Below are 22,918 nucleotides of genomic sequence, written 5' to 3' on the forward strand. Positions count from 1 at the left end.
GCTCCACTGGCATGAGCGGTTCGCTGGGCTTGGTCCAGGAGAGCCAGTTGGCTGTCCTGGTCCTCGTCTGCAAGCCGCGCCTCCCACTGCCTATTAAAATCTTGTGTTTTTAGTAGTGTGGAGTTTATATGTTTCGGTCTGTTTGGGCATATCCACGTGATGTGCGGTGCACAGCGTTGAGCAAAAACGAAATATGTTGACCGCCCGCATTGTTGTCAAAGGTAACATCGATGAGTTATTTTTTCTAAAAATTTAATAGAACCGCACAAACAGCATTTTCTTCTGTCTTACAATCCAATTATCTTTTTATTACAAGTCGTTGAACACTAGTGACAGAATTATAACGAGGAGTGCCTACGTCATTGTGCTAGTACTTGAATGTGCCGGGGGAGTCTCAAATGGTATCCTGCATTTACCTCAATTTCTTTATTATTAAAGCTCGGTTCACATTAATATTATAGCCTTAGACTTTCTCGAGCACTAATCTATCATTTTAGCTTGTCTCAACATTTGCCTTTAGTGTCCCTTATGTTCAATGATGATTCTTAATTTTTTGCCTTCCTTATCCTTTTGGCCAGGTATACAGTAAAATTGTAGCAACTCAGCTTATTCAAAATTATAGATGGTTTAGAAAGTGTGATTCTACACAATTTCCAATGTCTATCGCGTGCAATGTGTCGCCAATGACTCCTTAATTTCTACAAATGTTGTTTTCAGGATTTAAGTACAATCTTTGCTGAAACAAGTTGTAAAAGTTATTAATATCAGGCCCAACATATTCCTTTTTTTAAAAAGCTGAAACTGTTTTGGCAAGTCAGACAACATGATAACGCTGTGTTTCCACGTAAAAATATTGCAATGCATAGCACACTTACATGATTGAATTCTCCTTGTCACACTGGCAGACATGTTCACATTTTGGTCCATATAATTCATCCGTGCAAGCTGTTTAAAAAAGAAGAAACCCGTAAGTACTAGTACATCAAAAATGTCTAGTACAGTGCATTAAATAATGGAGCATTGGTAGGACGCATAAACACAAGAAAAAAAAAGGGGGCTCCGACATACTTAAGTGTGTCTTGAGGCTTTTTATAAACCAAGGGGCCAGAACGACTGAGCACTACTCGTATGCATTCTGTTGATCCAAAATTTTTGCCTTTATCATATCTGAACATTAATCACGCATATAAAATGGCAAAACTGACAGCTGTTAATATAAACTGAACATGCCAGCATCACTTAACATACTTATGTGTGAATCCATACGTTTCCTTCCTTACCTCGACTTTCGCATCGTGGTCCTGTGAAACCAGGAAGACAGATGCAGTGGCCATTGGTAACATTGCAGCTGGCACCATTTTCACAGTCACATTTCTGAAAAATAACAATAGCAGCAAAGTAACTTGGCTGCACATCGGGACAAGCCAGCACACTGTTATCTAGTATATCATGCAGCAGGAATACAAGTATAAATGGCTATTCCGAACATAACCAGAAAGTGCTAAATTCTTCTGTAGAGAAGTCATGACTGAATTATATCCAGAATAATCAAAAAGTAACAGAGTCAAGCAATTATAATGCAGCTCTTACAAACATGAAACCTTTGCTTGCTAAATCATAGATCATGGTTTTGCACTCTATACCATGCACATAATACATTTGCAGTGAAGCTCAGCTGGAAATGACTCAGAGCCATTAACTCTTCTAGTATTAGTTCGACAGCTGGCCCTAGCAACTTCGGAAATAATTGGTCAAAAATGAGTTTTTCTCTGTTAGTATGCACCAAAAAAAATTAATTATAGAATTCTACGTGCCAAAACAACAATCTGATTATGAGGCATGCCATAGTTCATATATATTCAAGCGGGATGCTTAAGCGTGAGAAATCCTGCTTTTGATGTTATGTGGGATTATCCAGGAGGTGTATTCTCGGATGATCCCTTTCGGTGATACTATCGCCCTCGGATGACGCAGCACTCAACCAGCCAGTCGGCTCAACCAATTTTGCTCAACCAGCCAATACGCGCGCTCCGAAAGTGATATTGCCGAAAACAATCATCCGAGAATACACTCCCAGTAAAAACACGTCAGTTGTGTACCTATCTCTGACTCGGAAAACAATGCCTCGTGCATGGTGCTTCCGAAAAGGGTGGAATCAGCTAGCACAAGACAGGGGTAATTGGAGAACACAGGGAGAGGCCTTCGTCCTGCAGTGGACATAAATATAGGCTGAGGATGATGATGATGATCCATTCAGGTGCATAAAGTGAAGTCGCTATCTCTGCAATACTGACTATTGTATAGACTGCCACAAGATGCAAGACTGTTCACCCTCTTCCCCTTCCCCCAACGCCGAGTAGCTGGCTGGATGGATATACCTCTAACCGACCTCTCTGCATTTCGTATCATTAAATTTCTCTCTCTCTCTCTCTGGGTGTTCTTAGACTGCATACAAGTAGAGTGGAACCTCGTTGATACGATTCTGCGTAATACGTTTTTTGGGATAATACGTTTTTCTTTCGTTTCCCGATAATACGATTTGGTTGGATAATACGCTGGATGATACAATTTTCAGATGATACGCTTTATTTTCCGGTTACCGTGAAGATTGTATCAACGAGGTTCTTATGTATTTCTAACTGCAAATCAAGTATTTTTCATCAGGCAAAAATATTCAGGCTATAAGGGGTTAACGTGAACCAAGCGTTTTTGCATTTCGCTTCCATCAAAATGCGGCCACCACAACCAGATCGAACATGCGACCTAGCTCATTCTCAACAGCACAACGCCATCACCAATGAGCTACTGCGGTAGGTTGTTAGGGGTTGTTAGTATGTGCACTAATGTTCATAATAAAGACTATCAATGCTATGTAAATGCAAGCTGAGCAGTAGTGAACATTAACGACAAACATTAACTTCCCCAGCATGAACTGTAGGGCATGTTTAGCTATTCATACTCTAGCAGCTTAATAATGAGCCTCCAGTATTGAATAATTGAATTAAATTAACTTGAAATTTAATTCTGGGATTTTACACGCCAAGACTACGATATGATGCGAGGCACGGCGTAGTGGTGGGCTCCGGATTAATTTTGACCACCTGGGTTTCTTTAACGTGCACCCAATGCACGGCACACGGGTGTTTTTGCATTTTGCCGACATTGAAATGTAGCCCCGGCATTCAGTTTTGATGTGCAGAGCAGCAATAGTAACTGCTTTCTCTAGCCATATTCATTACAACAGAGGTTATATGTGCTGCACACAGTCACTTCTCATGCACAAGAGTTGACAAGTTAGCCACAAGGCAAATAAAACTGCTCTTTGACAAATGATGAGGTGCTGTATTTACGCAGTTAAAAGTCACCCTTGTTACCTAAGGCCGGGTATTCAAATACAAAAAGTCAAGTTGTATTCTAACTTGTACAACTAGTAGGGTGCTTTTCTTCATCTTCAGCAACAAAACAAAAAAGAACTCAAATGGAGTGTCAAGCATTTTAAAAAGGAAGTCTAGTCTATTTATTGTTATCCAGTTGAAAAAAATACAAAAGGTGGGACACTCGACCGTATCGACTGATTCAAGCCGGGACATTAACTCAAAATTTGGGACAGTTGGCAACCCAAACTGCATTTTGCTCTTTCAGCATCCAGCATACCATTCTATTAGAACAATAGCCAACTATTTTACTAGTCAGGGTTTTTTTTTTTTTTTTTTACTTATGCCTTTTCTATCACCTAGGCTGTTCTTCTATAACCTGAGATAGTCTTCTATAACTTAGGCTTTTCTATAAGCTAGGCTGTTCCCTAAGCCGTGGTGCACCAGTGAGTGGTTGTACCTTGCTGCAGTTGAGGCCATACGTTCCGACAGGGCATTCATCCTGGCAGCGTTCACCACCATACCCAGGGCCACAGATGCATTTTCCCGTCAGGTGCTCACACAAGGCACCATTGTAGCAGTGGCAGCGTTGGCTGCAGTTGGTGCCATAGAAGCCAGCAGGACACGGATTTGCGCACACAGCACCCTGTTAAAGAAAAGCAACAGTGTGTGATCATGTTGCAGTGATTTAGCATTAAATGTCGTACATGCTGTCACATTGTAATGACAGTCAAGAACCACAGTGGCACACCTGCAAATCACAAAACTAGCTGTTTATTGGGCAAGCTTGTGCCCACAAAATCAGGTAACACTCGGAGCAGAACGAAGCTGCGAACATGATCATCGGTCATTGAAATCTGATCTGCGGATCAAGCATGGCAGCTATTTATACATGACTCTTCGAAGATTTTAGCACAATTGCTGGTGCTCGCATGCCTTCCAGAATGTACAACACTATTCATGGTCCACATACAATCTAATTACACAAGGTTCGCTGACAACATAGACAATAGATAGAATCGGCGACAATTAAGAATGTTCCGATACGTGCAGGCATGTCTTGCGCTGAGTGATAACATTTAACATATGTTATTCTGTGTAGCACGGTCACCAGAAAAAAATAAACGAGCACCCGTGTCAATATATGCAGGAGCTATGCAGTGGGGTCGAGCAATATATGCAATTGGGGCTAGTGCCCCCACAGGTTCCATTGTGGTTCTATTGTGGTGGTTTAACAATAGAAAGTTTTAGTTTAAGGTTAGCATAATAGTGGGGTTAAGGGAAATAGCATTACCGCTCCACAAACAAACTTTGCAGAAAGTGACTTTACGTATAGTGTGACAGTGTAGTTTATGTGTGGGAAGCTATTCAATTATGCTTTAAATTTCACATCCTTAGTGCACATAAGTGATGTTATCTTATTTACCAAGCTTTGCGCATGCATCAGAAAAGTTGGAGAGGCAGTGCAATGACAGCCAGGAGTGCATTGTATTTATACTTTCTATGTCCGCTGATCCTCGACGAAATTGACACAAGCCTGCCGTCTAAGGCCTCCGAGATCGCCCGATCTCGGGGGTCATATGCCGTCACGGCTAGCCCTAGACTTTTTCTCGTTAGGCCTTAACGCGTTTGAAATTAGAATCCATTTCAAAAACTCCACAAGGTTATCCATAATAAAGCCATTTGCATAGTCATTTGCTATGAAGAAAGTTAATTCTACAAAAACGACACCAAATTCAGTTCAAAGCGGGCGGCTGTGGGACTGCCACCATATGTTCCGTAAACTACGCAAATTACACGACAGTAACGTTAAATCTTGAGAAATAGCGTGCACACGCTAAACACTATGGGTTGTTTAGCATTCTGCACATGCGCATTTCGATCCCGCTATTTCGCTAGGCCTGCTATTATGCTAAACATGCTGTCTATTAACAAAAAAAGGTTTGTGTAAGCAAAATGAGTCAGCCCTCCCTTCCCTTTCCTGGCTTTAGCACCCACACTCAAAATACACTTCCGGAGCCCGTGCATATGTGTGTTAGCTTTCTCACAGTGACTCAAAGCATGGTAGAAGCTTGAAACTATCACTTTCAGTAGTTGCTCAGCTACAGAAACAAATAACCACCATACAAAGCCAACAGTTGCCTCTGTACGGGGGTTACAGTATATTTAGACCATGGTTACCCGACTAAGATAGTGTTTTTCAAATTATGTTATTTTTCTTGCACATTAGCCATGATTGGTGACAGGTGAAGAGTGCGCTGGCAAGTGCACTTCTATGGCGGCCTGTATACACGTGCCAGCCAATCACCATAACTCAATCATCCACAAACTGTGTGCAGATGTTCGTGTCTACATATCACACACCAGACAATTACTGTGGCTCCCATGTCTTCTAGCATTGTGTGCATGCATGCATTTGTGTTCCCTCATCGTGTGCAAAATTTATGCTCAGCAAATTTCACACAACTGTATGCTGCAGTTTTAAGATGGAACATAACATTTGGTCAGCGTCATTTGCTGCAATGGCATCCAAATGTCGAAGCACATTCCCAGAAACTCTTGTTCTATGCACAAGTGCCAATTGTAAGATGCCACAGAGGGTTACAACACATTAAATGTCAGCGCACATATCAAAGAGCCTTGTGAACCCTAAACATGACTTACCGTCCATCCCTCAGGACAGAAGCAGCGTCCAGTGACAGGGTCACACGTGCCTCCATTCTGGCAGTTGCACTTGTTGGAACACTGGTCTCCATGAGTTCCAGCTGGGCACAGCTCATGGCATCTGATGAAAAATGGGAAATGGATGTGTCAGTGTGGCATAACCGGAACATTTCATTGCAGCCCTACAGAACACGACACACACAACATATGTTTCTGAAAGGGTGCAAACTAAAAGAAAGCATGCTAGGACATCAATCTTGTAGTCGCATATACTAAGGAGAAGTAAAACAGCATGTCTACAGTCACAGACGATGTGACCTGTGCTTTTCGCCAATTGAAAACAGATGACTTTGTTGCCACACACGACAAAAAAAATGTTTACCAGTCCCACAACCAGACGAACACCAAAGCAGTTTTCTATGGCAAGACCAAAACACCCATAATTCTGCACATTTGTTACGCGATGCAACATACGATTGTCAAGTACAATACTAATGACATTGCCTAAATTTGGTTCGAAAGTGACAGGAGCTATGAGAGCTATTGTGGAATACAGAACAGGGTAAAATTTACAACACATTTGCAACATCCAAGAGCCGAGTTTTTCATCACAGAAACATTTTTTGCTTGCCCATCACTATCCGGTCTCTCAGCCAAACAAGCTTTAGAACCAAAAGACAGAGTAAACACTCACAAAGGTCCTGTGTACCCAGGAGCACAGGTACAGGCCCCTGATATGTGGTCACAAAGGGCGCCATTCTCACAGCGGCACAACTGTCCGCACTCGTAGCCATATTTTCCACTGTCGCAAGGCTCGTTGCAATCAATACCTTGCCAGCCTGGAAGGAGAACAACACATCCAAGGGGATCGCATCACACTGCTCTCACTGCAAAACCAAGCTAGCCATTGTGACCCTCTTTCTTCCCCTCTTCCCCTTCCCTTACGTAGAGTAGCAGGCCAGATGCTCCATTTTCCGGCCGACCTCTCTACATTTTCACATCAATAAACTACTTCTTCAAGCTATGCATGTGCTGCAAATTCACAGCACCCCAGAGTCAGCATACTGTTTGTGAGATGGTATCTGAAAAAAATTTCCTCTGGAGGCCAATTTTTTTGTTTTTTTTTTTTTGTTTTGCAAGAGATTCTTTGAACAGTATGTCTGGCCTACTTTTTTTAGCTTATATATAAACAAGGCTTTCAAAAGTATGTGCAGAAATTTTTGTAGAAAAAGTCGCCACTCAGATGATGCACTGCCCCTTTTAGTTTGGCTTGTGCTAGTGACTTGGAATTCTAGTGCACTGTCTTTTGCAAGACAACGTTTAGTAGACAGCAATTGAGAAACCTAATTGTAGTCATTCAAGACAACAATAGAGGCAATGCTACCAAACCTGCACAGTTTCTCTTTTTGGAAAGAAGGAAGCACGTTTTCTGATTATGAATCGCATAAACATAAAACTGTTTCAATCTGTTAATGAGCCTCAAACCTGCAGACGACTTTCCCTTTATTTACCCAGGTTAGGTTAGGTACACTCAAGTAAATGTAAAACATGTAGCCCACTTACTTTTCATTAAAATATACAACAATAATTCGCTACACTCTAAAACAAAATCACCTTCACTTCTGACTGACTAAAAGGATCACTAACTGTGCACAGAAGATAACTGAAAGGAACCAAACTGTTAAGAAGCATCTGCCTGCCTAGCAAATCCACAAGACGTAAGTGGAGAAAATGAAGGCAAAAGTTTTATTATTTTTGTGGCTTGATTTTCGCAGCCCCAGTAGGTTAGTATGATATCAGGGATTTCAGAGTATTTTTGCATGCTTGAGCAGTTCTTGAGCTGTTATTGAGCATACACAGTGCAGCTCAGGGAGAACGCTATTGTAATTATAGTAGCGTGCACACAATGCTTCTGCCAGCAGCAGAAAGCAGAGCACATAGCGTTGACCATACATTCATTTGCTTTGTTGTTTTTGCAGCCAGATGTGTTCCGCATTTCTGAAGACCTAACTTTCCCCGCAATCGTCAGTGGCCCAGCATGCTCACGACGATGGCAGTGGCCCTGTATAATCATAATAAATCAAGCTAAGAAGCCTCACCTGGCTTGCAAGAGCAGGCTCCACTCACTGGGTCACATCGGGCACCATTTTTGCACGGGCAGTCCCTGTGACAAGCTTTACCCCACTTTCCATCTGGACAGGCTGTGGGAAAGAAATGCGATTCATTCAATCACATTCATTTGATCAACTACAAATGGCCCATACAAGCTACATGCCAAATGTTACCATAATATGGTGCTGGGTAACTGGTTCCAGTCAAGTGGACTAATTGAAAGATATGACCTTACTTGAAAACATGCACAAATGAGGGCAAATGTAGAGTCATAAAATCAAGAAAAGCATCTTGAGTGACAATGCTTCAATGGCTGCTCAACTACTGCGTGATAAAAAAAAAAAAAAGCTGGGGACATTTATACAGAAAATGTCTACCAAACCTTCATTCATTTTATGTCGCAGTCAAATAAAAATAGAAATCATTAGAGTCAACAGAACTGAGCTCATATTTTAAAGTGAAGTCTACCAGGTAGAATAAGAAAGTTTTGTTTTGCTTCAAATTCAGAAGAAATAGAAGCAGCTGTCATTCTGTGACAAGCATTGGCATTTACACAATGGAGGACTTACTGTATATCACTGATGTTGCCAGCAAAAGAGAGAGAAGGGAAAAAGGAAACCAGAGACATTTCAGATTTTGGTGCAGTGATCCCTTGAAAGTGTGAAGGCATCAAGAAAGTACTAAATGAGGACAGCACACCAAGGGCTCACACTTTTGAGCAAGCTCTCTAAACAACGACATATATAGGAGCATCACATTCAGCAGTCATTTCAATAAATTATGAACCACAAGATCCATAAAAAAAAAACTATTTCTTACTGATGAAGGAAAGCGGCTGGAGTCAAGAGGTGCAACTATGGTGATCGTGCACACATAAGTGTTGAGTGCACATCTTTATCACAAGCTGTGTGTTTGGGTTGCGAGAAACATTTTTGCTTTATCGTTTGGCTTCAAGGCATGGCAAGACATTTACCTACCACGAACTGAAGCCTATCACCAAAGGGATCACTCTTTCTTTACTGTTAACCAGCCATCAATTGATAGTGGAAGAATAAAGGTCCTGAGTTGATATAGGAGGCTAAAGAAGCAATCACATGGAACATATTTGTAGCACATTTCCAGTAAGTGTTACCATGTATACTTAGGCAGTGGAATTCCCACACTGGAATTGTTACAATGCTCTTCTACAACATCGTAACTTAAGTGGCAACTGCATAAACCATACTTCAGCCGTGATTACAATGTGGGCATTGGACAGCTTGGAACAGGTGCAGCAATACGATGGCAAAAATATGCCCGAAGTCGGTTGTCATTGCCACAAGACATCCCAGTGGTAAATGTGCATTACAGAATATGCCATTGTGGATTGCTTGACATGAATTTAGACTCCCTCAGTTGCTTTAACATGCACCAAAATCTCTCTCCTAGTTTTTGCAATTGGAATGTGACTGCTCTGACCAGGAATTAAACTTGTGGCCTTGTGTTCAGCAGCTGAATATTACAGTCACTGAGTGGCTGTTACGACAAACTAGCCCACCAATTAAGCTTTCATTGATCACTCCTAGCAATCTAAAGGCAATTTATAACTACACACATGTAATCAATACCTAACAATGGGGCAAAAATGTGACCAAAAAAAGTATGCTAACGGGACAGGTTACAGCGGAGTACTCACAGAAGTTGCAGGTAGGTCCACCCCAGCCGGGCTGACACTCACAAGTTTCAGGACTGGAGCAGGTTCCATGAATGCATGGGTTGTTGCAAAGTGCTGAAGAGTGCCGAAGAGGGAAACAGAAATGAAGTCCATATACCAACGACAACAAAAAAATACAATCCACCCATTCCTGCACCTTTTTTTTAGAATATTTGAGTTGCTGAAGATACAGAAATTAAATTGATGCAAAGCCAATTAAAGACATTGCTAAGGAAAACGCAGTTACTGTTCCTCTGCTTCAGGATTACAGCAATTAAGAATTATTTCTCATGTTAGTACATGCTATTTTTGGTATAGGTATCAATACTGAATTGACAAAATTCCGTTGGCATTTTGAGACATTGTCGATTTCTGTTAACCGCACTACTAAGCAACATGCTGTTCAATTACCCAATGTACTCGTAGTAAATAGAGTTGCTTATAAACTGTGTGTGTCTTTAGACTCTAGAACATGATCACATGAAAAGGTGGGCCGGGTTAAGTGCTGTTGAATTAATGGAAGCCGACGGTATGTGAACATCGCCATGAAATGGACGATGACAAAGCCCTTTCCTAGAGATCTCCAGTAATACCCCTCCTGCAACAGTAAAACTTACTACATGCCTGTGAATTTTTTAAATTTTATGTCTAATCCTCTGCCATCCTCAAATGCATTTCCGCTGCCATAGCATCCATTCTGTTACTCAATAGACCACTGGTTATCTGATTCTACATATTACATGATATGCCCAACTCCACATGTGAACATATTGCTTATGCAAAGCAGCACTGTCAATACTACTTACGTAAACATCGAGAGCCATCAGCTGTCTCCACGAAACCTTTGCAGCAGACCTTGACAGTACGAGTGCTTTCTTTAACTTCAGTTTTGTAGGCAACCGTATGAGCAATCCTGATGACAAGAAAAACAAATGTCCATATTTAATAGAAACAGCTGGCATGGTAGCCTGATAAGCAGTTACTGATGTATTTTATGCGATACAGCAATTAGTCAAAACTAAAGGGACGTTCCAAGAATTAGCCAAGTGCAACTAAAAAAATATACCTGTACTTGGAGCATCGTGGCGGGAATGCTAGACACCACGTATAGGTACGAACTTGGTAAGGTTTGTTGTATGAAACCCGAACGGTGGTAAGGTACCTGAACAGAGACAAGAAAGGAGCCATGTTCTAATGCAGTTTCTGCACTCATATGCTGAGATAGCATAATCAATCCCTTTGTAAATAGTCACAGGCTGCATGCTAAAGATTTGAGAACTCACGTTTCTTGCTTTGTACAAACATTCGGTCCATTTTCCAATGTAAAAGATGTTGGGAACACAACAATGAGCACAACCGATGCACATCTGAAATGACAAAAGCGTGAAAAAACTTCTTCATAGATTCATTTCAATGTTGGTTAGAAGTGTTTAAGTTTCTCCCACAGAAGTCAAAACATTTGGCCAGCATAAATGTTTGGATGAGTTAACAGTAGTTCTTAATATTTTAGCACATAAATGGTGAACTTGAAAAGGCAAGAAATGCAGCATGATGTCCTGCGTATTTTTCTTCTTCCTTTTTTTCTGGTAACTTCTATGACATTTCAGATTATATTATATATTGTAATGATGAAAAAAAAAAAAAGACGCGAGGCCATGCCTGCGAATGCTTGCTTATCACTTCTTCCTTCTCGTTCCCTTATTTCATTCCTCACGCTGCCCTGTGCCTTTCCTCTTTACAAATGGCCCCGCTGCATGTTTCTGGCAGACTTCATGATCACTCTGGTAGCTGAAGATGGCTCTAGTAAGCGGCATTGGCTGTTTCAAGATGGTTGCAGGCCGTGCAGATGATTATCTCGTCACAGTTAGGAAAGCGCGGCAGAAAGCAAGTGATGTACACAAGGAACTACTGTAGGCTTAAAAGAAAAAAGAATTGCATGAGATTATAATACATTTGGTAAAATTGGTCCTTGGCTTTTCAGGTACAAATTAGCCAATTTATGAGAATTTTTAGAAGTTATAACAGCTGACATTTGTATGCTCTCACTTCTAATTTTGTTTTGCTTATGTCGTGTTTTTCACGTGCTTTGTTAGTCACTGTACTGGGACACAGGCTCTGTCAAGCCTGATAAATAGCTTTTTCTCTTTAGTTGCCTAGTGTATGCGACACCAATATAAAACCGATTAATTGATTGATATTGATACTTCATACAACGGAAAGACGCAACACACCAAGAAAAAAAGAGGCTGAAAAGAGAGGTGTGTTGCGTCTTACCGTTGTATGAACCCTGTATGAACTAGCCCAACAACAAGTTTTATTACGATAATGATACTATAGTGTCAAATTAAAGGGACTGTCTACCGCTCAGAAAATGTGTTTGGATTGTGGTGGGAATGAAAAGCTTGTGTGTGACATTGATGAAAACAAACACGCTTGTGTCCCAAAAACAAGGAATCATATTTTTAATCTATGGCTCTGAAAGTGGTGCAAAAATAACATGGGGCATCGATTGACGGTGAAACGTGTAAACCAATCTGTGTAACGCCACGTAACCAAATACCCGTGCAGGGAGAGTTATTTTGCTTGGATACGTCAATGCATTTAGATTTAGGTGCACAATAAAGAACCCCAGGTGGTCCAAATTTCCGGAGTCCCCCACTACGGCGTGCCTCATAATCAGATCGTGGTTTTGGCACATAAAACCCCATAATCTAATCTAATGTACATCAATGCATTACCTGAAATTATATATTATGCGCTTCTGCCAACTTTTCGTTGCATCAGAGAGTAATTTCTTTCTTATTTTGATTTAGCACATGTTGAAAAGTGGCACTGCCTTTGTGCAGATGAACAGTTTGGTGCATTGATGGGTCTTCAAGTATGCCCTCTCAACAGTGCGAGTAGTGTTGTGTGAGTGGTGCGATGTTTGTGGTCTTTTTCAGGATGTCGAAGATGCGTTGTGCTTTTTAGACATGCTGGCATCGTCACAATACAAGTTGAGGCTTGGATTGACTACACAGATCAAGAAAGAAAAAAAAAACTAATTACTTAGGCAATTGATTACATGCTGAGGACGGCTATTAAGGTGATAATTTCAGTGTGACACAAAGTAATTCTTCCTGCAGAAACCCGATGCTCTTCCAGCTTTTCACTTTTATTGGCATGGCATTGCAATTGCATCCAGTAATTAGTGTTGTAAGTGCCTGTACAACATTGTAAGAGACTATGCAGATGGAAAAGCTTTGTTTTAAAGGTTTCTACTCGTTTTTCAGAGAAACCACTGTACATTTACACACTTTGAATGATAGGCTTTTTATTGCACTAGAAAATAGAAGGTCCAGGAAAAACGGTATACAGTCCTTCTAAAAAAACACTTAAGTTTTAAAGTATAATTAGCCAACTGCACTTTTTGAAGACAAAATAAGTAGTTTTCATCATCAGTAAAGAGGCTTGGTGTGAAAGAAAATGACATAAAAGCAACAGACAAGTGGCAACACTGCCTCTAAATTTTCGTACAAGGTGTGTTATTATAGGCACTGCAGACATTAGGGCAAACAGGAAGTATGTAGCCCCCCTCAACGGAGCTACCATAGCCCAGGTATAGATTATTTGGCATGCACTCGAATCATAGAACAGAGGTATTTTTTGCATTTTGTTCCAGTCAGTATGAGTGTGCTGGAAACCGGAAATGTGCACAAAATTGACCTGTATTGATGGATGTGCTGCTAAATCTGGAATGTCACACAAATATGTTAAAATGTGTGGGGCTTAATGTTCAGAAGCTGCAGAGTGGGCTACGGCTATGACAAGCACTGTAGTGGACACATCCGAATTTATTTTTGCAACATGGGATTCTTTTAAGTGCAACCAAAGCACAGTGCACAAGCATTTTTGCATTGCACCCCTTTGAATATAACCACCATGCTTTGGAACTGAGCCCGTGACCCTGTGCTCAGCAGTAGAATGCCGTAGTCACTGAGGCATCGCGGCAGGTACACAACTGCACCATTGGGCCAGGTGTAAAGGTATGAAGTTCAAAGAGAAGAAAGGTGGCTCTCATTTCCTGCACCAATGAGTGACTGCATGTATGCAATGGACAGTTAAATAAAAGAAAGAACAGGCACCGTTAAGAATTTTCCTCGTGCAAGCCAGCACTTTGAGACGCTTGGCACGCTACGCCCGCATTGCATAGCAACGATTTCCTTATAAAATTCTGGCAGAACCTATCTCAAGATGACTGTCGATGTTAAAGTGATTAACACTCAAGTAATGTGGTGACAAACCGTACTGCTGAAGACACCTTTACTTACGATCTGTGGTGGGGGAAGTAGGCTATCGCATTAATACTTGCATTCGCCACAGCTTGCCACGACAGTCCACAGCATGTACACATTGGGATGTCCCAATGAAAGCTTCACTAAATGTGGCCTCCGAACCGCAGTCAGTTTTGTCCTGCTGGCTATGTAGAATTGGGGTTCAGCATATTTAATTTCGAATTACCTATGACCCGATTGCATAAGCGTCTATTTGAAGCGTAAAACTCTTATTCATTGTCAGCTAGAAGAGTGGGCACATTCTCACTTTTATCAGTCAGACATGCACCTGTGGAGTGCGCTCGCATCAGTTGAACAGCACTATGAAGGAGGCTAGACACAACAGACTGAGAAGTGCCTTAAGTATTCAACGACTGGTAATCAAACTAAAAGAAAAATAATGTTCTACTAGCGCAACTTCCGCCTTTCCCTTAACGAGCCTTCTAGATGAGCTTTTGGTACTCACAAAATATGCCTAAGCATGGAAGCGTAAATGGTCATCATGACGGCTGCCCGGTCAGTGGTGGCTGGTTTCCTCAGTGACCTGTATGACTAGCTTCAGTCACAGCTTGCCTTGGACTCTGGAACAGTAGGGTTCCACCCTTGCTGGAACATTTCACCTGAGGTTCATCTCCGCCTGCAGCAGAGATAACAGAAATGGGGACATGGTTGTTAGAGACACCCAAATACTTCAATACTACGCATGTATAAGTTAACAGAGAATACTGCACAGTTTGAGTCCATTTCTCACAACCTGTACAATTCACGGTGAGGAAGATAAGCAAGAAGTTACATTAAGGCTGTGTGATTGGCCTAAGCCTCCCAAAGAACTAAGCAGCACAGGAGGCAAGTGAATTCCATATGTAATAGAAAAAAACTCTCTAGACCACCACAAAATATTTAATACATTGAAAAATCTGTGTTATACAAAGCTAAGAACACATGTCACACATAAAATTAATTCTCTTAACCACGCTCCGCTGTCTCAAGTTCCTTCGTACAAATACCGAGAACCTTTCATGGCAAGAACACATAGAGCACATCATCAATAGCGCAAATCAATCACTCAGTTACTTAAGGCATAATTTCTCACTTGCCCATAGCAGTTTATAACTCCTACTTTATAAAACATCTGTGTGTCCTAAATTGGAATATGCGTCTTCTATTCAGGATTCCCATGTTATTTCCCTTGTTATTTCTATCGAAGCAATCCAAAATCGCAATGTACGCTTTATTATATCAAACGATTCACGCACAGCTAATGTCACCCTAATGAAATCATCTCTCAGTTTGCTTGATCTGTCACTTTGACATCAAATTTCCAGTCTCTGTCTTTTTCATAAAATTTATCATTTTAACCCTGTCCTACATGACTCACTTTTCTTACCACCCTTATATATATCCCAACGCATTGACCACTGTTACAAAGCTGGTGTACAGTTCCAACGAAAAAAGGTTAGCACAAGTGACTGTTTGCTGAAGTCGCAAAATCACGGCACATGGCACGAATGACTGGTGGCCGGAGCGGCACGTTCCATTTTGCAAAACAGGGGTGGCCGTCAGAAATCATGTCGTGATTTTGCCGCTCTGGCCTCCAGTCACTTGTGCCGCTGATTTTGCCGCTCTGGCCGCCAGTAATTTGTGCTAATCTTTTTCTATTAGGACTGTACCTCATTGTCGGAACAATTTCTACATTCACTCATTTGTTCCCGCCACAAGCTCCGACTGGAACCACATTCCCACCGCCATTGCTTCAATCACAGATACAAATGCCTTCAAAACTGCCATCCCGGGAATCATTGAATAATTTTATTATCCTATTCTATTTTTGTTTTGTATGTTTTACCCACTCCTCTCTGGAATGTCTTGACGTTGAGAGTTAATAAATAAATAAATAAATAAATAGACAACCAGCTTTTATTTTCTAATTAGCTTAGCATTTACATTAAAAGAGCCAAAGCACTTGATCTGTGTGTGGACACCATCCGACAAGGCTCTATTTCAGAGGTGAAGTAGGGGCAAGCACTGGCTTCACCGCTGCTGGTAAGAAGCTACAGGAGCTTCCACTCCAGTGGTACAGACATGAACGAAACTTCACAAAAAGAAAAAAAAAAAAAAGAAGAAAAAACATTCTCAGATGTATGCCAAACCGAGCGACTCATAGGTACACATCAAAGACAACGAACCTAGGGTGCTATTCTGGACATTGCCAAATTCAGCCATATTGTCAAATTATGTAATGGCGGCATTTCGAACCAATCAGGAGCTTCCAGAGTGCTGCTATGGCCTCTTTGATTGGCTCAAAATGTGACCATTACCAAATATGACAATGCAGTAGAATTCGACAATGGCCACATATAGCAGCTGTGTACAAAAGAGTTTTCACCACTTCCGGAAGTCCTAGTGGTCTATTTTGCCACTGCCCAAAATCTATCAAAGACTTCACAAACACTTCAGTATATCCGCAGTGCTAGTGAAATTCCTTTGCTATACCTGACACATCAGATCAGTGGCGCACCGATGGGGGGGGGGGGGGGGGAGGTTCGAGTGTTCTAAGCCACCCCCCACGCGTCCGGCCCCTCCAGTCCAACGTGTTCCTTCAGTGCTCTGTTCACATTGCCGTTAAAATTCAGAAGGTGGCTTGAAGTCGAATTTTCCTGATTAACAAAAACACTTCATCATTGCCTTGTATTTATTAATTCACTCTTAAATTCAAGAAGGGCCAACCGCGTGCTCGATGGCTTTGCGTTGAATTACTCAAGCAGCTCTAGGGGAAAAAAAGATGCAATTTCCGCCTTTAAGGGCGAAAATTGCCCCCCCCCCCCCCTTCTGGCAGAGATCCTGGGTGCGCTACTGCTTCAGATGCTTCGCCATATCTGTGCTTTGTACTCTATACTCTCTGTTATGTCCAACACATATGCTCTTGCATGCAACGCCGGCGTCTGTCTGCGTACTCACGAACGCAGATCGAGACGTGCGACATCCAGTACGTCACCCAGCACAGGTCTGCTCCAGTCTGGTGTTCGTCATTTGCTTCAATTGTCCACTTACACAAAATGTGCCCAACAGTCAAAACCATATTTTTTTATTTTTTTTTTTTTTTCAATAACGTGACAGATATGCTGTCGGCCAGGAAAGGAGTTCCCGTTTTCCTTCGCATCGCACAGTACAAGGAAGACGTTACGTTCCAGCCCATATGCTCCATCTCGTAATAGCTCGCGCGGAAGTCAAGAACACGTGGGCCGAGCACGCGATAGCAGTAGGCTGTGCAAAGGCAGACCTCAACGATTACACGCTGTCAAAGCTTTGCTGTCGCCGAGCGCGGTCTGAAGAGCGCGATGACTCAAGTGAACGCGACAGATTGCGCGGCCTCCTCGGCTTCCCGTCTTGACACGGCGGCGGCAGCGGAAAGCCGAACCCGATACCGCCATCGCGGCGGGGCGCCGAGCCGTGTGACTAAACCGGCCCCCAGATGTTGGGCACATCTCTCGATCGTGAGCAACGCCGTCGGCGCGGCCAGGAAAACACGCCAGACTCGTTCGGGCACCCTTCGAGAGCGAGGTGCGCGCGGGGCAGCAACCGTGTCGGCACGATATTGAGGCCCTATGCAGCGCCTGACGCACGCAGACAAATTGCGCCCGGCTATGTAGTACGTTCAAAACAACGTTGCCGTACGGCGGCTGCGGTGGGGTCAGAGGCCGCTTTATATTAGAGCTGTAGCGGGATGTTGAACTGCTAACTTTCTGAAGCGATTTGTTTTTATTAATTTTTTTTTATGTCGCATTCACGCGCGTCGTCATGAAGGAATTAATCACTGAGGAGCTCTCGAAGACACCCCTACCCCCCCCCCCCCCACCCCCACACACACACACACACTTTTTTTTTTTCTTTCAGAGGAAAACCTTGTACAGAGGTAACCGCATTTAGTAAGTTGTAAATTACTGCGAATTCGAGCGCCGCAGAGAGTCACGTGACTACTCCATCGTTGCGCGCTATGCCACTTCCTCGTAATGCGCACGCAACTTGTCCGACTGCTTTCGCAAAGCCCGTGCATGACGGTTTCCGTCGGCCGAAGAACTTCGATCAGGGTACTTTATCACTCGGGGAACGGCTTCGCCCACCCCCGTCTGCGAAGCGAAAATACGACGCGTGCAAAACAGTCGTAACCTGCGCATGGCGTCGCGAATTAACACGTTAGTGGGCATTCGATACACATATCAGCAATGCGTATTCACTGAATAACTGCCGTTTACAATGAAATTATTTCAAGCCGGGTTGGTTTTGGTAACGTCCCCCACGACGCGACGTCTAAGAACATGTATACGTATACTGGTGTTTGCGTTGCTCAGAACGCACGTGCGCGCGCAAGACGCAAAGCTTGGGATATGATATTTAAACACTTGGTTCTTAGCATGTTTGCCATGTATACAGTTTACTCCATTGTGCGTGGTCTATTCTGAACGCTCAAATTCCGCCATATTGACAAAGACGCTTTCTTGTCAGTTCTGATTGGACAACAGGGCGGCTTACAGGACACCGGCATGGCGGAATCTGACAGCGTTTATCCAGGTCCACTGTTCCCCATAGAGCGCTGGACACATACCATAGCTCTACTCAAACTTTCTGTTGTTTGGCATGTGCCGAGCGCGAAATCAACCGCCTTCTTAGCAAAACAAACACACCATGCATCTGCTCTAAAAGACGAGCAAGACGAAAAGACAACTGCCGAACGACTGAGACCTTGTTGTGTCTGCCTATATACGTGATGTTCGTGTTACGTTCGTCAGTTTAAACCAAGGAGGTTACAAACCTCTCTGGTTTGAACAAGATCCGCGTGTACTGTACGATCCGTGCGCGTAGTGTTCTACCGGCTTCGGACTCGGCATCTTGTTTCACCTTGGATTCTTTGCAGAATCACGTGAAGGGCAGAGCGTACGAAAAGAACGCGTCAAGCATCGTGGAAAGAAAGCACAGATCTGGCGCGGCTGTAGAACCTGCAACATTTATCAAGTCGCGATCCGCATCATCATAGAAGCGGAATTTGTCAAACGACTCGAAAGTGTGAAAGCCGTACACTCGAGATGCCCGCGCATGAATTCATCGAAATTAAAAAAAAAAAAATGCATATAATGTCTTTTTTTTTTTTTTCACTTTCTCAACCACGCACTAAATTGCTACGGCCTTGACAGGTAAAAGAAGCCCTAGCTCGTTAAAGCAATTACGAGTCGAGGCTAAAGAAAGAGTGCACTCGAATTAGGATAATCGTTGCGAATTATGCTGCGAAGGTATTAGCAAACTCGAGCACGGCAGCTGTTTCCGCACCGCAGAATCGCGTGTCATTGGGCAGGAGCTGCTGTCAGGCGTCGAGCCACATCAGCCTTGAAGCCAGCGAACAAAAGTTATTGGCCGAGGTCGGACTTTCAAAAAGAAAAAGAAAATATGCAAGGACACTGACACCAAATCAGAGTGATGAAGCTTTACTGCGAAACTCAATTTTCACTCCTTCCGTGGAAAAATGCTGATTACTGGAGAAATTTCAGACTAAACGTCATTCTCTTGAATTCGCCCAAACCACAGAACCCGTAGGTCAGCGTAGAGTCATGGATTCCACATTATTTTCTCGTATTAGGGCAGTTTTAGCGCAGAAAATGTTCTCGAAACTTCCTATAGGTTCAGTCTTTACTTATTTAGAATGCAACGTAATCAACCGGTAACGATAAACAACTCAGTAAAACGCGAAGAAGACGCTGTTAAAATCTGACGTCACGGGCAGCTAGTGCGGAAACTGCACGAGGGTGTCGCCACTCAAATTCAGTTTTGCGGGTGTATTTGCGGTCTCATCAAGCGTCTCCACACGGTATAGTCAGCTTCTCGGAATTCGAGAAACATGATTTATAGGTGTCTAGGAACATGTGAAATTTCGAACATGAATCGGACGGACTTTGCTACTCGATCTGCATTCGATTCGAGGCTGCACTATTCCAGGTTGTCGAAGGTTCACTTCTGTGCGAGTATAAGGGATAACAACTCTTATTTGAGTCCAAGGGACGACGCAAGTGGCGATTGTTTTGAATGATTCTGCTGCACCGGAGCCGTGGCGCGGTGCAGAGGGATCAGTTGTTGAGCAAACGCATGAAGTAATTCTGCTGAATCATTTTCGGCCATTTAATGTTGGTGCCCCCGCAGCTTGAGAACTTATTTTCTAGATTTCTCCGAATCAATTCATTATTTGGACAATATTTCACCCCGTTTGCAATATATGCAATGCGCAGTACAGTGGAATCCGGATATATCGAATCTGAAGGGGACAAAAAAAGTTCAATATATAGGTATTTAGATATATAAAATAAAAATGTTATACAAATATTTTCGAGGGGATTTTACTGCTGTTTGTTATACACAATAATTCGTTATATGTGGACTCGATATATTCGGGTTCGACTGTATTACACACTGCTCCTTCAAAGAACACACTCTACCACGTGAACCTGGTGACACCCTGCTCCTGTACTTCACTGGTACTGTCATTGCAATGATGCGTCAGAACGATCACCTTTCAGTTGTTCCTGATTTACAAGCTCCTCAGTTGACCGCACGTCCAGTTCTGAAGGGTAGCAGCTGTATGAAATTACGTAAATAATTTGGTTTCGTTACATGACTCCACACAACCTTCACATAAAACTTTGCATGGAAATGAAAGGATATATGCTGTATTCGATTCGATACTGGAATGTAAGTTTTTTCGAACTTTCGTATTAGATTCGATAGGGAAATTTCGCTATTCGAAAACCCTTAGCAATTTATTGAAACAGCTTAACTTGATATTCGTCTTTAATATTCCTATGGCGTACAAACAGCATGCACGTTTGCGTCGCGGTAAAAGCAAAACGGTCTGACAAAACCGTGAGGGTCTGAACTTGCGAAATAGCGTGCGTCATGCGGCAGTGGCTGAACTAAACGTGGCCCGTGTCGAAATCTGCGACGCACAAATACGGTGCTTTAAAGGTTCGCAGTCGACTTTGCCTATATAGCGGAGAATGTCCATTGTCTTGCAGTAAATTGGCTATGATCATACACGTTTCGAGACATAGGGGAACGAACGTCTTGAAAACGCTGAGAGAAAGCTATCGAGATCCGGCTGTAACCATCGACTACAACGCCGCCTCACGGTAACTAACGATGGTAAAGGACTTTCCGGCTGTAACCATCGACTACAACGCCGCCTCACGGTAACTAACGATGGTAAAGACTTTGGTGTTTTTAATCTCCGTTTCCCGATTACAAATAAATTCTCCAGAGTACAGAACAATTGGACACTTAGCCAAGTGACGTCACTCTTTAATCGGAGGATATACGTTTAATCGGAGGATATACGTCGTTTGCGGTTTAAAATAGCCCAGTGAACAACGACAAGTTAGATACGAATTAGAGACAAGTTAGAGACGAAGGACGTCTGTACGAGCTATCAGACTGACAACCAGAACATGACAGATAGAGCATGATATATTTTCTGCGTTTGTCCCGCGTTCTATTTGTCTCTGATTTCTAGTGCATATATTAAGCAAACGCAAACAAGCAGCATTATATCTTGAGACATCAGCGCCCTATCTCGTCTGTTTGCTTCTCCCCAATCTTCGCTCTGAAGCTAACAACGTGTGAGAGGTCACAACAGTCGGCTAAAACAACGGGAATGTCCGCTTTTGCGAAAGTCGTTTGAAGATGTGTTGCACCGTAATATGGAGAGAGGAAAAAAAAAAAAGATTTCTTGTCGCCTCTTCGCTGCTTGCACACAGGATGTCTACATCCTGGTTCCTTCTGGTCTCGAGACTATCAAACGCTTTCCATCGAATGGCCTCCCGAGGCGAGCATAGCGTCGGCTCCAATCGTCAGCTCCATAGCGTCGGCTCCAATCGTGACGAGCGCTCCAGCGCTCGTCAGAAAACTTCCGGTCTTGCGACACGCAGCAGAACGGCCCCCGCCGCCAGCCGAGCAAAGCGACAACGTGTGACCGCAGTCATGTGAGAGGCAATACTGGCAACGGGCCTCGTCACGAGACAGGGCCCGTGACCGCAATGCGAGCCACGCCACAACGTGAACGACTCTGTCGGCCACCCGCCCTGCATGCCTTCTCCATAACTTCCCATGAGGATTCGGTTACGAAACGAGCAGTGAGCCATGGCACGCTCAGAAGCAAAGGCAACGTTCGAAATATAGTAAACAATGTGTTAGTCCTATTTTGAGTCCCGGTCCAGTTGAGCGGAAATTAACGCAGAGCAAGGTCTGTAGTAGATAAGTATGTCAATCCGAAACCGACCGAAAACAGCGATAGCCAGCTTGACGTCATTGATAACGATGATTACGGCACGGTGGCTAACGGCGGTACGACGACGCGCACGTATACGCCATCGCGGACCTCGGATCGAAACACAGGCGAAGGAAACATGTTCTTGCGCATTCTGCGCTAATATGATGCTGACAGCTGTGACGGATGCCAAGAAATGTGGATGAAGCACTGTACTGTGAAGCATTGTATATAAGACAGAAAAAAAATGAAGTAGACGCAAGCGAAGCGTTCGTTTAGTATACGTACGCTTTGTAGCTCCATTAAAACTAATTAAACATCCAAGCCTACGAGCTAAAATGACCGCGGCCGCATACTGGTTTGCTGTAATGCACGTCAAAGTGTTCTTTTTTTTTTTTTGCCGAAAAGTGCACACTGCGTACAAACAAACTTCGTTCCACGAAAAAGTGCGAACAAGCTG

At 43.0% G+C, this 22,918-nt stretch overlaps 1 protein-coding gene across 4 annotated transcripts in view; it reads right to left on the reverse strand.

Moving 5' to 3' along the window:
* The window catches only part of LOC119455859 (protein draper-like), a 224,578-nt gene that overhangs the window by 26,599 nt on the left and 175,061 nt on the right, over positions 1-22,918 (reverse strand). For all 4 annotated transcript variants that reach the window (XM_049669377.1, XM_037717374.2, XM_037717373.2 and 1 more), the window contains 11 exons: positions 14,623-14,793; positions 11,127-11,210; positions 10,910-11,005; positions 10,650-10,756; positions 9,826-9,918; positions 8,138-8,239; positions 6,733-6,877; positions 6,039-6,159; positions 3,835-4,020; positions 1,281-1,374; positions 876-945 (listed from right to left, as the gene is read on the reverse strand). In XM_049669377.1, the coding sequence (XP_049525334.1) occupies positions 876-945; positions 1,281-1,374; positions 3,835-4,020; positions 6,039-6,159; positions 6,733-6,877; positions 8,138-8,239; positions 9,826-9,918; positions 10,650-10,756; positions 10,910-11,005; positions 11,127-11,210; positions 14,623-14,660 (1,136 nt within the window). In that variant the 5' untranslated portion in view covers positions 14,661-14,793. The remainder of the gene's footprint in view (positions 1-875; positions 946-1,280; positions 1,375-3,834; positions 4,021-6,038; positions 6,160-6,732; positions 6,878-8,137; positions 8,240-9,825; positions 9,919-10,649; positions 10,757-10,909; positions 11,006-11,126; positions 11,211-14,622; positions 14,794-22,918) is intronic.

Source organism: Dermacentor silvarum, chromosome 6 (assembly GCF_013339745.2).
Source record: "Dermacentor silvarum isolate Dsil-2018 chromosome 6, BIME_Dsil_1.4, whole genome shotgun sequence".
Classification (NCBI taxonomy): Eukaryota; Metazoa; Arthropoda; class Arachnida; order Ixodida; family Ixodidae; genus Dermacentor; species Dermacentor silvarum.